At 49.1% G+C, this 16,240-nt stretch overlaps 1 protein-coding gene across 1 annotated transcript; it reads left to right on the forward strand.

Annotated features, from left to right (window-relative positions):
- The first annotated feature begins 1,710 nt into the window (after positions 1-1,710).
- LOC311429799 (retinoic acid-induced protein 3-like) lies at positions 1,711-8,956 on the forward strand. The gene is made up of 4 exons (XM_084505994.1): positions 1,711-1,930; positions 4,879-5,849; positions 6,872-6,924; positions 7,606-8,956. The coding sequence occupies exons 2-4, from the start codon at positions 4,925-4,927 to the stop codon at positions 7,696-7,698; spliced, it is 1,071 nt and encodes a 356-aa protein (XP_084362120.1). The 5' UTR covers positions 1,711-1,930; positions 4,879-4,924; the 3' UTR covers positions 7,699-8,956.
- Positions 8,957-16,240: the final 7,284 nt, after the last annotated feature.

The following is a 16,240-nucleotide window of genomic DNA, read 5'->3' on the forward strand; positions in this document are numbered from 1 at the left end:
CACCTCACCTTTCCAGTGTGAGCATCATGCCATTTACAAGCTCTCATATAGACCGGTGACACTTCTCCACCCTCCTCAGCACAGCATGAGGGCCGTGGGCCACCACTTCTCACTCTACCACAATTCAGCAGCCCTTGAACTCCTTGGTCACTTGGGATATTTTATAAAAATCCAGCTCTATGTATTAGTTAGTATCTTGAAAGTACAGAGTGTGTTTGATGACTGACTCACAAGGATTTCTCAGGCATTCTGGAAAATGTCAGTGTTAATCTTCTTATCTTTTCTTCATTTTTTCCCCACAAACCTGATATAATTTGACGTGCTGACTTCCATGGGGTTTTGTGTGTCTGTGTAAATGTAGCAAAGTAGCTGACAATCCATAATGTGCTCTGACAAGATGCAAATGGGCTGGCGAGTGACCGGTGACCTTTGAAAGCTTCTAGGGATTTCTTCCTAGACCAGCTGGGTCCCACTGAGCCAGAGCTAAACCCCTCTCCATCACCCCCTTCTTTCTTCCTCTCATTTTTCACAACTGCCTCCTTCTTGGCTGGCCCACTGAGCCTGGGACCTACTTTCAAGTTAAGATTAATTTTATATAAAGAAACCTGCTATGCTCTTTCCTGAGAAGCCTCAGCTTTTTCCAGTGAAATGAAAGCAGGAAGGCCACGAGGAACAGCCCACCCCACAGCGGCTGCTCCGAGAGTTGCCCTTCACTCTAGGAGCCAGGTGTCCTTGTAGTCCCCCATCTACTTCTAGGGAGCATGCAAAAAGAAGACTCAGAAAAACACATTTGTACATGTTTTGTGACTATCTCCATGTGCAACATTCAAATTAAATAAACCATGGGCTCCAGACTAAGAGGTGAGGTAGCCACTGGTAGCCAGACCTCAGCACAGGCATTTGCAGCTACTCCCACAGTGCTGGGAAAGATCACGTCCTTCATGGGGTGGGAGGGATTTCCAGACTTAGGGGCTTGGTGTGAATGGGCCCAAATGTCATTTCTTTAATAATAATAATAAAATACTCCCAGTGAGTAACTTGAAGCAATAGATGAAGTCACGAACCCATTGAAGATACCCCCCCGGCTTTGAATGGATTTGTGCTGATAGGCGTGTCAGGCCAGAGGCACAATGTGGAGCAAGGGGGAATTTGTCATTGCCTTCACCATTTGGGCCAGCACTTTGGGCAACATGACTCAGTGCCTGCGCTGCCAGAGAGCAGGGCTGGGCAGAGCGAGGCCCCAGGAAAGGCAAGCTGCCCTTGGGAAGCAGCACACGGCTCTCTCTGGCACCCATGGAAGCGATAAGAGGAAAGACAGCAGGACATGTCCCCACTCATGGATGCAGATCCCAGCAAGAGCCCAGGGAAACTGTCTCTGGAGCCAGGCTTGCAGCTGCTCTTCCTCCAGGTGCTATGGGGCCATTTGCATCCCGAGACTTCCTCCGTGTCCACCTCACAAGCAGTTATCTGGCAAGAAAGCATGCACCCAGGAAAAGGGCTTGGAGCAGATAGGGGACACACTTCAGTTCATAGCCACGACCCTCCCCTACAGGTGCCAGGAGCCAGACAGAGGAGTGCCTTATCTTGCTTGGCTGAGCAGCATTCGGCCCAGACCCTGGGCTGGGACAGGCTCCATCCCCACCCTGCCGCAGGGGTGACTGCCCCGCTGACGTCAGAAGCCCAGACTTCATTTCCTGGCACGGGGACCGTATTTTCATAGCAGCGTCGGAGAGGTAGTGGAACTGGAATAGGTGTGCTCAGCCACACCTCCACAGCCCTCCAGCTTTTAAAGCTCTCAGGAAGCTTAAGCACAGGGCTGCTGCTCCGCTGGGGTCACAGGAGAGGAGGTGACTGTGTTACTGGTGTGCTGAGAGGTGGCCTCTTCCAGCTGAAGCCTCTCTGCTGCCTTCTCCGGGCAGGACACACAAAGGTAATTCCAGGCAATGACCTACAGGATCCAGAGCAGACCCACGCTGTGTGCCTGGGGTGGGATGGTTTGCAGGACCATGGATATAGGGATGGGAGAGGAGGGTGCATGGGGTGCCATGGCAAACAGAGACTGCCTCCCACCCCTGACTCTAACCTGGGGCTGCCAGCTGGAACTGGAGGAGTTACGACAGACTTTGCTGGGATGTAATTTGAAATTTGTGGCTGGATGGGCATATTTTATGCACAATGAGAGAGCAGGCTCAGGCTGGGGGGAGAAGACTCAGCACTACAGTGAGGACCACGGTTTGGGGTGAGCTGTGATGCAGACACAGCAGTAGTGAAGTTACCACAGCACGGGCTTCCTTGCACAGACTGCAGAGCCCCTGGAAATCCCAGAGATTTATGTAGGTGCCGAATGGGCAGGCTCAGCTTCTGGGGAGAGGGAGACAGGGCAGTGACTCTTCGTACCTCGTATGACATCCATCCTGGGAAAAAAAGAAAAAGGACTAAAAATAAAAGTAAGTGGCCCAGTTCTCCAAGACATGAATGTTTTCTACATCCTGTTTGTTCCAAGTGCCTGGAACAAACAGCTGGTGGTGTGGCAAGCACCACTTGCAGTAAGCATCGGACAGGTCCCACAGTTAGGTGTGCACTCTGTGCTGCCCCAGGGTCTTGTTGGCTCTCTGGGCTCTCCACCTGCCCTGACAGCCAGCATCGGTCTGGACCTGCCAGAGCTGGGAATAGACAAACCGATCTGATCAACAATAACTTTATGTGGATAAAATTGTAGCATTTGCTCTCTAGTTTTTCAAAAAGGTTCATTATTCATTTTTCACAAATGTCGAGATAACTCAGCTATTTGTAGAAGTTACTGTAAATCCCCATAATGTTGTGAATAATGATTTGCAAAAACTTTTGCATGCATTATTCACCAACGTCATTCTCTCCACAAGATTCCAGAGCTCCCACATACTTTGCATTTTATTGTAGCCAGCTTTTTGAAGAGCTGCACATCTCCTTTAACAGAGTGAGCTTAAAAGCTGGAAATATATTTCACCATTTCTAATCAGGCAACATTGAGGTGTATGTGGGGCTGGGAGTGATTCAGTGACATTTTCCCCCTACATTTATCCCTTGGTTAGGTCAGCTGCCATTTATTGAAGACTCAACCTCCTCTCCCCAGAATGTGTCTTAACACTAACCTTGTAATTGCAGTATGTTGTTTTGGAGGGGGGAAATCAAGGTAAATGGCACAGCAAGAACTAAACACTAAATTTTGCAAGATCAACTTTTTTGTTGTTGATATATCAGAAAAGAAAGACCTTGGCTTTCCAGTGTAGGTCACCATTAAGGCCAGATTTTCCCATGTTTCGTGCTGCTGTTGTGTCTAAACTCCTGTTTTGAGAGATTTTAGAGACTAGATCTAACTGAACAATTTGCACCTGCAAAGCACTACCTGCCACTGAGATCTAAGTTCACTCAGTGCCTGCATAATGGGCAATAAAGTGTCCAACATCCTCTTGCAGTGGTTTCTCCACATGCTTCAGGCTCCCAAAGAAGTAGGCAACTTAATTCCCTGTGGCGACAGGCAGAGCTCACCTAAACAGCCCTTTGATCCCCAGGCGAGACAGGCTTAAGCCAGGCTTACTCAGTCAGCACTGAACTAACTCTTCGTGATGAGACAGCAGGAGCACGCTAGGTGTGTTGGAAGACCGTGCGTACCCTTGACTCATGGACTCCTCGAGCAGTAACTTGTTGGTTACTTCTCATGTAATGACAATATTAGCTCTGACATGTCAGGCTTCTAGCTACACAAGGCAATAATCTGGGGAGGGGGATGAGATATTTGGGATAGTTCTTATTGCTGCACTACCCTGAAGACGGAAGACTGTGAGCTTGGGGTTCATGGTTGGTTTCATAGAATCACAGAGTCATAGAGTCACGAAATGGTTTGCGTTGGAAGGGACCTTAAAGACCATCTAATTCCGCCCTCCTTGCCATGGGCAGAGACACCTCCCAACATACTGGGTTGCCCAAAGCCCTACCCAGTCTGGCTTTGAACAATGCCAGGGATGGGACATCCACAGCTCTGGGAAACATGTGCCAGTGCCTCATCACCCATGTACTAAAGAACTTCTCAATATCTAATCTAAATGTACTCTCTTTTAGTTTAGAGCCATTACCCTTTGTCATATCACTGCACTCCCTGATAGAAGAGCCCTTCCCCAGATTTCCTGTAGGCCCCTTTTAGGTAGTGGAAGACTGCTGTAAAATCTCCCTGGAGCCTTCTCTTCTCCAGGCAGAACAACCCCAATATTTTCCTTTATTTGCCATTTAAATTGCACTGAGAAGGATTGTGCTGGAGGCATCCAAGTTAGTTATCTGCAGGATAAAAGGCAGTTAAAGCTTTCTTTCACTCATACCCATAAACAAAAGCCACAAGTGTTTCAGAGAAAGTAACAGAGGGAAACCAACCAAGGAGAGTTTCCTGTTCTGTATTGCTCATCTTTGGATCTCACTAGTACTGGGTACTGATGTTGTTTGAACTTGTCAAAAGAGTGTAAACTGTATCATGATTAACACCTGCTCTTGTATCACCTGGGACAAAAGTGACAAGGCAGCTCAGTCTCAGTGCCACAGGGCACTGGGCTAACACCTTGAAAAGGGCCTCATCTTCTTCCTGCTGCCCACACTCCTGCAGTATTGCACAACCTTGTGCAAAGTGCAGAGGACTTGTAAGGTGAATTGGCTCCTGCTAAGGGACTTGGCTTGCCCATGATAGAGAGCCAGTGCCAAACAAGGGGACAACTCCGCTGCCACAGCCCTACATTCTTAAAACTGTGGTGTCCTTTCCTGGTGAGGTGGGGTTGAACATCTGTCCTCTCCTTCCCCGGTGCTGCAGCACCCAGGTGGTTGATGCAATAGCCTCTGACTTTTCTCTTTCTACAGCTCCGAGGAAACATTTCCCAGTGGGGTTGTTCAAGAAGGCACCAAGATGACAACGCCAGCTCCCCGAGGCTGCGGCAGCATCCATTCTGACTACTACCTGCTCTGTGACATGGATAAGGCCTGGGGGATTGTCCTGGAGTCACTGGCTACAGCAGGAGTCCTTGTCACCATTTTCCTCATTTGCTCCCTCTTCTTCCTCATCTGTAAAGTCCAAGACAACAACAAGAGGCACATGATCTCCATTTACTTCTTCTTTCTCTTAGGAATACTCGGCATTTTTGGTCTCACTTTTGCCTTCATCATTACAAGCAATGACAATACTCGTCCCCCTCGCTTCTTCCTATTTGGAGTCCTCTTTGCACTCTGCTTCTCCTGCCTTCTCACCCATGCCTTCAACCTCATCAAACTAGTGAGAGGAAAAAAGTCCTTCTCCTGGCTGGTATTGCTGCTACTCATTGTTTCCTTTGCCCTCGTGCAAATTGTGATCAACATTGAGTACCTAGTCACCATGCTAGTAAATTACAGAGATGATTTTCTGAGTATGTCTTCAGAGAAGGCCAACAAGGACTTTGTCATGCTTCTAATCTACGTGCTCTTCCTGATGGCTTTGACCTTCCTGATGTCCATGTTCACATTCTGTGGGCCATACAAGGGCTGGAAGAGACACGGGGCACACATCTTTGTCACTGTCCTGTTCTCCATTGCCATTTGGGTTGTGTGGATCACTATGCTCACAAAAGGCAACCAACTTTTAAGTAAACCTGAATGGGATGATCCTGTTGTGGCCATTGCTCTGGTGTCCAATGGATGGATCTTCTTGATAATGTATATCATCCCTGAAATCTGCTTCCTCACTGCCCCTGTGAAGCTGGAGGACTACCCTCCAGAAAATGACTTCTGCCAGCCCACATTGATAAAGCAGACTACTGGAGTGGACAACCGTGCCTACACCCAAGATGAAATTGTGCGAGGTATGATGAATTGATTGACTGCACTCTCCCCCAGCCCTAAGCATGCATGCACCACTGCATGTGCAGTTAAAAAATGTAGGAGGGCTACAAGACAAGACTTGAAGGTGATGAATAATTTAGAGGTAGGAAAGTTTCAGACTGATGAAGAAATGCAAATGGAAATGGATCTCCAGACAGACCAGGGAAAAGAGTAAGGACCAAAGCAGAAACCACAGATGTGTAGGAGGAGTGACTGAGTGTCCTGGTGTGTCAGATTGAGAGGTAATTCCCTATGACTCTATTATGTCTGGAATGTCCATGTAAAAAATCAGGACAGTTTTTTGTTTGTCTCTTAGCAATGCTTCTGCACCTGGGACCTCTCCAAGTTATACCTAGGATATTTTTTCTTCCAGTTCAGATCTTGTTCCCATTATCCATTTAAAAATAAAATCCCTCATCGAAAAAGGAGGCGAGGAGGTCTTACTTTGCTGTCTAAGTCTCATTCCTACTGGGACAAAGCAAAACATTTTATCAGTTGAGACCTTCCAAAGCTATGGAGGGGAGGTGTGACTGCACTCCTTGTGAATAGTATGATTGTCAGCAGATCCCAGTGATCTGCTGTTGAGATCACGTTTGTCCCTTGCAGTCAGACCTCCTGGTTTGTCAAAGAATAGCAGAGAAAGGATGTGCTCTCTCAGGGAGTACTACAGAGTGGGTTTTGTGAATGTCCTTTGGAGGGTTTTGGGCAGAGAGGAGGAGAGTAATCGTGAGACAACAGGAGGTGGTCTAAACTCCAAGGCCACCTTAGAAATGTACTATTATTTGCAATACCATTCAGTCCTGCTTTTATAAAGAAATGTTTAACAAGAAACTGACCCATGGATTTTAATGCATTCCTGCATGAGTGTTGCATTGAGTTTCGTCAAACTAAAATCAGCTGTTAACACAGTTGCAGGCTCTTAAGTCTCCCTTGGTGTGGTATTTCTGAGCTACCAAGTGACACTAACTCACTAACTTTTCTCCCTTTTTGTCTTGTGACTCAGGAGACAGGGAGGACCCCAGCTACTCCTCGTACTCTTCTCATTTTCAGCTGAAGGTAAGTTCACACCCCTTTTCACCCATTTCACCAGATGTAGGCCACAGTCCAGGGACTGACTGGAAGGAGAGAAGAAGGGTCAAAGCCAGATAGGCACATAGTAGTCTCTGCAGAGGCAGGTGGATGCTTCCCATGGAGCTAGGTAATGCCAGGATGTGTGCTTGTAGAGGTGCCTGTGTCTGGGAGGAGGGTTTGCCTGTGACCATGGGAGGCAAGAGGGACCCAAGGCAAAATCTCAGGTTGTGGTTTTCTATAATTCTTGATGTGATATCACATAAGAAGTCCTCTCTTTGAGCACAGCTCCTGCAATAGTCTGTGCCCATTCCTCAGCAGACTGCTCCTTTTCCCATCCCATGACCTGAATATATTCTCACCAGCCAACACCACGAGTTGGTAGTGCAGGCCCAGAGTGTCAGCCTGCATGCTGCAGTGTGTGTTCCCCAGTCCTCCTTCAGCCCATGGCCTGGCCAGGACTAGTAGCTCGCCTTCTGTCCTCACATGTCCTCTGGAGGCACGTCTCAGCAGCTGGTTTGTGCTGCCAGGATCTTCTTCTGCAGTGTCATCAGTCACAGTCTTTGGAAACCGTCAGTTCTGTTTCCTCCTCCCCCTGTATTTTTAACTCTATTTCATAACTTTTTTTCCCATTTTTTGAAAGTAAAAACCTTCTCACTTCCTTTTCAGACCATTGACACCCGGAATGATTTCTCCATCCCTCGGCCCAAGGCACAGACAAGCCCATACCATGACTACACTGGTGGGAAAGGCCCCATGTAACAGCTCTGCAGGCAGCAAAGAGACTGAGCACCCATCAGCAAAGGCTCGGGGAATAGGCCACACAGTGACAAGCACACTGATCCTGCAGAAGAGACAGTCTCAGACCCCCACTGGCAATGCTGATGATAAGGAGAGGGGCCCTCTTTTCCCTCAGTTCTCCCACAGGCACCCTTGTAGCCCCCTCTCATTCCTCGAAGACTTTCAGACATTGCTCTAGCAATCCTGTCCTTGCTCACCCAGGTTCTCTGTGGGATGGAGCTCATCTCTTCAGATAGAGAAATGTACTAGGAAGAGCCTGGCCTGGCCTATTTTCAGCAGGAATGCTGCAGGGCTGGAGGAGCAAGATCATCAGCTGGGCATGGGACCTGCTCTGCCCCAGATCAGCCCACATGGCTGCCTGGGCCCCATGTCAGACAGGAGAACAGGAGGGAGCAAGAGCATCAGCCCTACATGTCCTGGCTCCTACCCACCTGCGAGCACGTCACAGGTACTGACAAGGTGCCCTTATCTAACCACTATCACTTTTGTGCCTGTTCCCAGCCCTGCTTGGCTCTCCTCCAGCAATCAGTGGAGGAGAGATACAGAGAGAGATTTAAAACAAACAAACATACAAAACATCATTTTTTTTTCCTCTTAGATCCATCAGCTAGGGACCATACATGATGAAGAAAAATAAAAGGCATAAAAACATCCACACATATTTACTGTGACATATTTTCTGATTTGCCCTCTATTATCAGCCTTCCCCCTAGCTCTGACTCCTGACCACGAGCCCCACTGAGCCCCCCAGGGAGCCTGCTGTGCCCCGCAGACCCTCCCTGCCACCCCAGCCTGTGGGTGCCTGCAGACAAAACCCCTTCTCTGCAGCTGTCTGCAATACCCCGGTGGGATCCCATCCCGTGCACCTCTGAGCTCTTCCTCCCAAGTGTTTCTGTGGCATTAACATCGACATTTCCCAAGCAGCCAGGCTACGGAGGATGGGCACTCTTTGTCCCAGGAATGAGCGAACACGAGTGTGTGCATGTGTGTGCCTGCGCTTGTGCTGCGAGGACTGCACCCTGGCAATGAGCAATGAGCCTGCAGAACTGAATCACTCTGCAGCCTGCATCTGGCGAATAGCTTTCCATGGAATTTCACATATAAATACACAGAGCTCTCCAGGTCTGTGTGTATGGTACACTGGTGTCTGACACAGCTATATATTTATTTAGTACTTTGTATGTGGAATATTTAATTAATAAAAACCTGAACCACCTCACTACAAGATACTGGTGTTTTTCCTCGGTGACACAGCTCCTCTAATGGCAGGTGGGGTGAGAGGTTGACAGCAGCAGCTCTCCATGGCTTGGTGTGGGCCACCTGGGAGATTACATTTGGGGGCCAAATGGGAAAGAGTTGCTGGTTTCTTTGGGGCCATCACTATGGACCAGAGATCAGCTGCCTCAGGGTGCAGAAGAGGGTTAGGAGCTTCTCCATGCTACTTCTCCTGAATACAGAGAGCTGATTCAATGCTACAAGTGCACAAGAAATGAAGAAATTTAAACCCGAGTCACAACAAGCAAATGAAGGAGGAAGGATGTGATCTTTTCATCGCAGCATTTGCTTGTGTCTGCTGGGTCTATACTCCTGTATTCATCTGCTTGCATCTTGCTGGGTACATCAGGGGTAGGAAATAGTTGTGTAGGTATTTATTTAATTCAGTTTGTAAAAACACATCTTTCTGATGTTCTGAACCCATGCAACATTTTTATTTGAAAGCAGAAACAATATCAAAACAAAATAATAATAATAATAGTTAAAATCATCTCCTGCTGGCATGAGGCTGTAATCTCCCATTTTAGAGACTTTCTCTACCGTTAGCTTTTCCATGGTATGTCAGGCTCCCACATATCCCTCCTCTACTTCTCTCCCCTCTAACCTACCCAGTTCCACAAGAATGGGAGAAAAAACTCGGGGATACTGATATAATATCAGTAAGCAGATTGGGAAGGGGGTAGGTGAAACCATGACACAAATTATTGACTTGTAAGCTGAAGGTAAGTGGGATGTGCTTGAAGCAAGAGCAAACTTTCAAGGAATGGGCTTTTTAAGCTAGTGTGGTGACACTGATGGCTTAAACGTAGCTAGAGGGTGTTCCAGGAGGAGCCCAAAATGTGGTAAACAGAGACAGAGCCATCCCCTGCTTCAGTGAGGCCTGCGAAGGAAAAGGCTAACAGGAGAAATAAGAGCTGAGTACCCTCACTCCAGGTTTCTGAGGCTCTTAGGTGTTTCTGTGAAACTCCATTTCTTCCCAAATACAAGGGTTTTACTGGGACCTGGCTACCCCTGGGATACAGAGATAAGTTTTCTTTTACAGTGTTTGCTTTTAAAACTTCTCCATACAAGTCCCAGCCATGGAAGTGAAGTGCCACTGGTGCGGTGAGGGCAAGGTAACACTGCCTCCAGAACTGCTCCACTGCTGGCACTGTGAGCGTGGGGAGAGCTTGATGCCATCTGAGTAAGAGAAATCAAGTCAAGAGATGTTGCACCTCCGTGAATCCCAGGCACAAATCAACTCCTTCATCGAGTGGCACAGACCAAAAGATGCTTTCCAAATGCACCTGGTCCCAGAGGCAGCACAACGAGAAGGGATGAGGTATATCATACACACTTCCATTGATGCAGGGGACAACATTTTTTGTGATTAATTGATTGTAACTGTGCATGCTGCTCCACACAGAGTGAAATTCTCTTCCATTTCCCCCTCCTCCCCCCCCCCCCCCCCCCCCGCAATGGATTTACAGTACCTTTCTGAGTCCTTTTTTCTTTTTTGTTTTTTTAAACACTGTATAATGAGACAAATATTCACATGCACAGAGATATCTTGCAGTTCGATATTGAGGTATCTTTGGGTGAGGGCTGATTTAGTTGCCAAACTAAACACCAACCTTGGTGGCACTGCGAGCTGGCTGGGAAGGCGGGATGGTGCAGCCATGCAGGAGGCACAACGGGCAGCCCAGGGCTCCATAAACCTCAGGAGAGGATTTTGGGGAAAGCAGCAGTTTCCTCTTTCCTTGCAAATGAGCAGAGGACAGCACAGCAACCTGAGCCAGCCAACCCAGACGGATACTTAGTCACACACACGTGCCCTAGGGAAATCCTGAACTGGTGGGGCAGGATAGGCCAGACCTGGAAGGAACAAGTGAGTGGAGGAGGCTCCAGCTGCTTTATTTTTTTTGGCATCTGCAGGTCAGGGTGCCACAGGAAGGAGAGGAATGGCAGCACCACTGCTGGGGTGCAGGACCTTCCCAGGGCTGTCAGGCTCCACTGGCCTGGGCAGGGGGTGCCGTAAAACCTTGGGGCACAGCACAGGGCCAGCAGGGCCAGGACCTGGCATGGGGAAGGATCTCACTCCTTCACCTTCCCAGTGCTCGCTGGCTTGCCACAGGCAACAGCTAGCTCCCTCCTTCAGGTGTCCCTTGTGCTGCCACCCCCTCCCCTCCCTGTTTCAGTATGGGACACTCAGGGCTGTCACCAGGTGACTCAGGCTGTGCATGACTCACGGGGGCCGGAGGGGGGCTGGCTGGGCAAAGTTCTCTTCAGTCAGCTCTGATCCACGGGGAGCCAAATCCCGGGGACACGCCTTGGTTGTGGCAACTGTTGGCCCAAGAGTGGTAGTGCTCCTCTGCCAGAGGTGACCATCCCCAGAACAGGGGAGTGTCGTCCCCGGTGACATGCACAATCCCCAGGGAAGGACTGGTTTTGCAATGCCTGAAAGAAAAACATGAGCTCTGAAAGCTGGCAGTGTGTGGGTCACACACTGGATGCCTCCTGTTTTGTTCTGCCCCAAGCTCCCTTCAAAGCACCATCTCGCACGCTAGCAGGGAGGTGGTAGCTCTGAGGCTCTTCCTCATTCCCAGCTCTTCTCTGCATCTGAGCAGACATTTGGATCAGATGGGACCTCTGGAGGGGTCCAGTCCAGCTTCTGCCCTGAGCAGGGCTTACTACAGAGCTAGACCAGGGTGTCAGGGCCTTGTCTAGATAAGCTCTGAATATCTCGAAGGATGGAGACTTGATCACTCATTGGGACTTTTTTTCCTTGTTTCTAAACAGAATTTAACTTGTTGCAGCTTGTATCTGTCACCCCTTGTCCTTTCACTGTGAACCTCTAAGAAAAGTCTGGTCCCATCTTCTGTATAGCCCCCATCTGCTAAATAGCCAGCAGCAGCAGGATGCCCCTTTGCCTTTTTTCTCTAAGGCTGAGCAGCTCCCTCAGTCTCTCCTGGTGATGGCTCCAGCCAGTCCCCGATATCTCAGTGGTCCCCCTGCCAGACTTACTCAGCTTGATCAATCCTTCTTCTGCAGTGAGAGGCCAAAACTGAGCACAGTACTACAGATACATCCCCACAAGTGCTATGTAAAGGGGAAGAACCAATTCCCTCACCCTGCTGACTTCACCGTTACTCATGCAGCCTGGTATGTGCTCAGCCTACACTGAGTGCACGATGCTGGGCAATGCCTTCTTCAGATTAATTTTCCCCAGAACCAGTTAATCCCTTTGCCCTGGAGGAACTTGTGTGGCTATAAATAGGACTGATGATGCAGTCCTGAGGTTTCATCTCTAAGGCACGTGTACAGGAGCCAGAAACAGCAACCAAGGCTACTCGTGAGCCAAGGGCTGCAGGCAGCTCTCCCAGTGGGCAGCCCCACAGAAGGAAGCCCAACAGCCCCTGCTGATACTTTCCAGCTTCCTGGGGGCTCTGTAGGCAGAGCAGAGGTGCCCTCAGCCTCAACAAGCACAGCCCTTGGGTGCCAGCTGGTCAGCATCACTGCCCAGGCTGGGGTTGGTGAGATGCTAGTGACCAGCTGCCGTCCATGGATCTATGCTCTCCCTCTGTCACACAACAATGGGAACTCTCCCCTGGGGAGAGGGGGGTCCCTGCCCTGCTCCAGGAGCCCTGATTCCCCATATGGACCTGGCACTGGTCCTGTCCCTTCTCCCTGCTTGCGGCACACTCAGCCTTCTGTACCAAGCTTCGTCCTACATGGGATCTTCGCCCTCCCTTAAAGTCAACATGCTGTGTCTCCTGGCCAACCTTTCGAGGGAAAGTGGTGTTTGCTTTGCCTTCACTATGGTGACAAGTGGAACACCACACTTGCTACAAGGAGCACTGTTTCCTGCAAAAGTTTTTTTCTGAAGTGCAAGCAGGAGCTGCAATTTGGGTTGGCCAGGCTGGCCTTGTGTGGAGGGGCTGAGTGCCTTCCTGCCATCATCTGGGGCTCCACCTGACTGAGGAGTTTCTCCCATTAAACCAGTAACAGGTGTATTTGAGGAGAAAGCAAAGGCTGTGGCTTAAAAAACGGGCATCTTGTTCTCTAATGGAATATTCAGGAGTCAAAAAAAGAACACCCTGTCTCCAACACACAGCGGTGTCTGCTGTTTCCTTCATCTCACCACCTGCCTGCCCAGGCAGAGCCCACCGCAGCTCCTGCCCCTGCCTGACCTTGGTGCCGAGGGTGCTGTGGGGTGCTCGGGGGCAGGATGCTCTCAGTGCCCACCGGGTCCCGCGGGCGGCCGCTGGGTGGCGCCGGTGCTCCGCGGAGCGCGGCGCAGCCCCGGGAGGGGGGGGGGACACGGGGCTGAGGGGGTCTGCCTCCGGGGGGACATAGCAGAGCCCACACGCTGGAGTCCTGCTTGAAAAATAAAATAAATAAAATAAAATAAAATAAAATAAAATAAAATAAAATAAAATAAAATAAAATAAAATAAAATAAAATAAAATAAAATAAAATAAAATAAAATAAAATAAAATAAAATAAAATAAATAAATCACAGTCTTTCTTTGAACTTCAATAAAATTTGCAATTTTGCTCCCATGAAATGACTTCATTTCTTTGACTCAGCATGTTCCAGCAAGAAAAACAAAATATATCCATCCTAAAAGGGAAGCTTTTCCATTGCGCCGTTCAGCTTGTTTTACACAGCAATACAAAAAGCTTCTCTGAGCTCATTTTATTTTGGGCACGGTTTGGTCTGATTTCAACCAGCCTCTTTCTAACTGCCTGAACTGCAGCTGCCAGGGAGAAAAGGCTGCCTGGGGAGCCTCCTGCCCAGCTCTGGTGAGGTGTGTGTGGGCAAGGGGGCACTGTCATTCCCCGCAGCCTAGGGCACAAACTCATGGTGCTTCAGGAGGCCACAGGAGACAGACAGCCACTGGGACAGAGCAGCGAGTGTGTGTGAGGGCACGCTGCCTGCAGGCTGGGTGTCCGAGCAGGTTATGGCTCACAGCTCCTCTCCCCGTGCCATGCAGCCTCTCAGAAGGAGGCTGCCAAATTCTGCCTGGGTGGGTCAGCCGGAGAGGAGGTCCCCAGCAGCAGAGCTGGTGACAGATGGCAGCGATGCGTGCAGGACAGCTTTGTTACACAGAGAGGCAGCAGGTGGATAACATTGCAAGGTGCTGTTGGTAGATAACACACGCTGTCCAAGTCACTTCTCCCCCTGCCCCGCAGCCACCATCGCCACTATATGGCAAGGACGTGCTCTGGTTCCCCTTGCTATGTCCAATCTTCTGGGTGCCAGATGGCAAATGCTTTCTGTCAGATGACACCTTGGCAGAGTCAGGATTAAATGCCCAACTTTTAAATGCATGTCACCTCAAAAGAAGATGTAGTGACTTCTGCAAGGATGTGTGTGCTGATTCAAAGGGGAAAGGGTAGAAAAGTCTATCAACCCATCTTTCTGGCTCTCTTAGTGGTCTAGGGAGAAGAGGAAAGCATGCAAATTTTCCAGCATGACAGATCTACCTGAGAGTTTCTGGCAGCATGGTAAGCTATTGGTTTGTGAGAAGAGTCTGGTGGGCCAAGGTATGCTCAGCCATATGAGATTGCATCTGTTTCAGAGTAGAGTCTCAAGCTGCATCAAAAGCAGCTTTTCTGCTGTCACTGTCCACAGGGGAAAAAAAAAAATAATAATAATAAAAAAAAGAGATTCCTTGAGATGGCCTTGCCACTCCTTGCGCATCCTCTGCTGCACAGCACAGAGCGGGGAAAGGCCAGCTCCACATCTGGGCCTGCCTTGGCAGCCCCAGCCCCAGAATCTGTTTGTACCTGGCATGTAGAAGACACATGACTTTAATATAAACAAGCATCTGTTAGGCTTCTAGTGTGCTTCCAATCTGGGTCACACAGCTTTGGGCCCAAGAGATGGATCTGAAAGGCAAGATTTTGGCCGGAAAAGGTAGGGTCTATTGGGGAAGAGCCACAGCCAGGACTGGGGGCATGCTTCGATCGCTGAGCCCCTTGCAGCTGCACCACAGCCAAGCTTGGTGTGTGCTCCCTGTAAGAAAAGCACAGCATCTCCCCTTCCCTCTGAGACTCTCCAGGAGCCTGCACAACCCACAGGAGGGGCGAACTGCAGCAGCTGAGCACATCGCACAGCCTGCCCCACATCACACATGGAGGAGCCTGACTGGGGTGGTGGTGGGGAGCATCTCCTCCTGCTTGTATTGCATGGACAGCAGGTTCTGTGAGGCATGGGTGGCTGCTAGGCTGCTGGAAGGACTGCGGGTTCTTCTCGTGCTACGCCAAATGACCTCGGGTCTGCTGCTTTCCTGCCACCCTGCTCCTGCTGCGCTTTGGTGTGTTCCCTGGAAATCAGGTGAAACCTGGCCCACGTGAGGACCTGAAACCTGGAACCACCTCCGTTTTGGTGCTCCTGCTCTGCCACCTGCTGGAGCTGGGCAGGGGCATCTCCAGCCAGCACGGCCACATGCCCCATATCTGCTGAGTTACCCAGGCAGGACCCATGACGATGGATCATGAAACATTTTGTAACCAATTCAGAGTATTAGAGTGAGTTCATGAAAGATCAGTGCTTTGGATCTTGTGGCCACTACATTTTTCATCCAACAGTAGTCCTAAAGATTTACCAGCATGTCTGGCCCTTGTTCTAGTTACAAGTGATTTTTTTTCCAAATCCTGGAGACAAGACGGGTGGGACAGAGGAAGGGCCTCTCTGCGAGTTTCATTATGCACCTTGTCTTTTTTTGAATAACATTTGCCTTTATTGTCTGGTGGCAAATTCTAAAAGTGGAAGTAAATTTCTCTACATTGAACAAATGTGTAAACGCTAAAAGAAACTATATGCTCCTTTACAGGAACCCAAAGAGATGAAATGCTTGGTAGCATCTCTCCTGATTTCTCTTTCACAGTGCACTCTTCAACTGTAATCAGCTTTTGTGGCTTGCTCCATCTCCAGCCGTGCATACAAATGCTCACACTGAAATTAATAGAAGCATCATGATGTATTTGAAGTGAGAAACTGGGACAAAAAGTTAAATACTTGATGTTAAAATCACTGACAAAAGTTTCTTTGGCTTTAGTTCTCATGTTAGAGGCATCTGGGTATGTAAGACTGGAAAGAATCATTTTTATGGGTATATGTGTCTTAGCAACATCCTAGGAAATAAATATGCATGTATGTTGTTAAAATTTTATACGGGGAGTTTGGAAATGCATCCTCATGGCCTCCCTCTTAGCAAAGATGTGCTTCTGTCTTTAACCC

Source organism: Aythya ferina (assembly GCF_964211825.1).
Source record: "Aythya ferina genome assembly, chromosome: 1".
Classification (NCBI taxonomy): domain Eukaryota; kingdom Metazoa; phylum Chordata; class Aves; order Anseriformes; family Anatidae; genus Aythya; species Aythya ferina.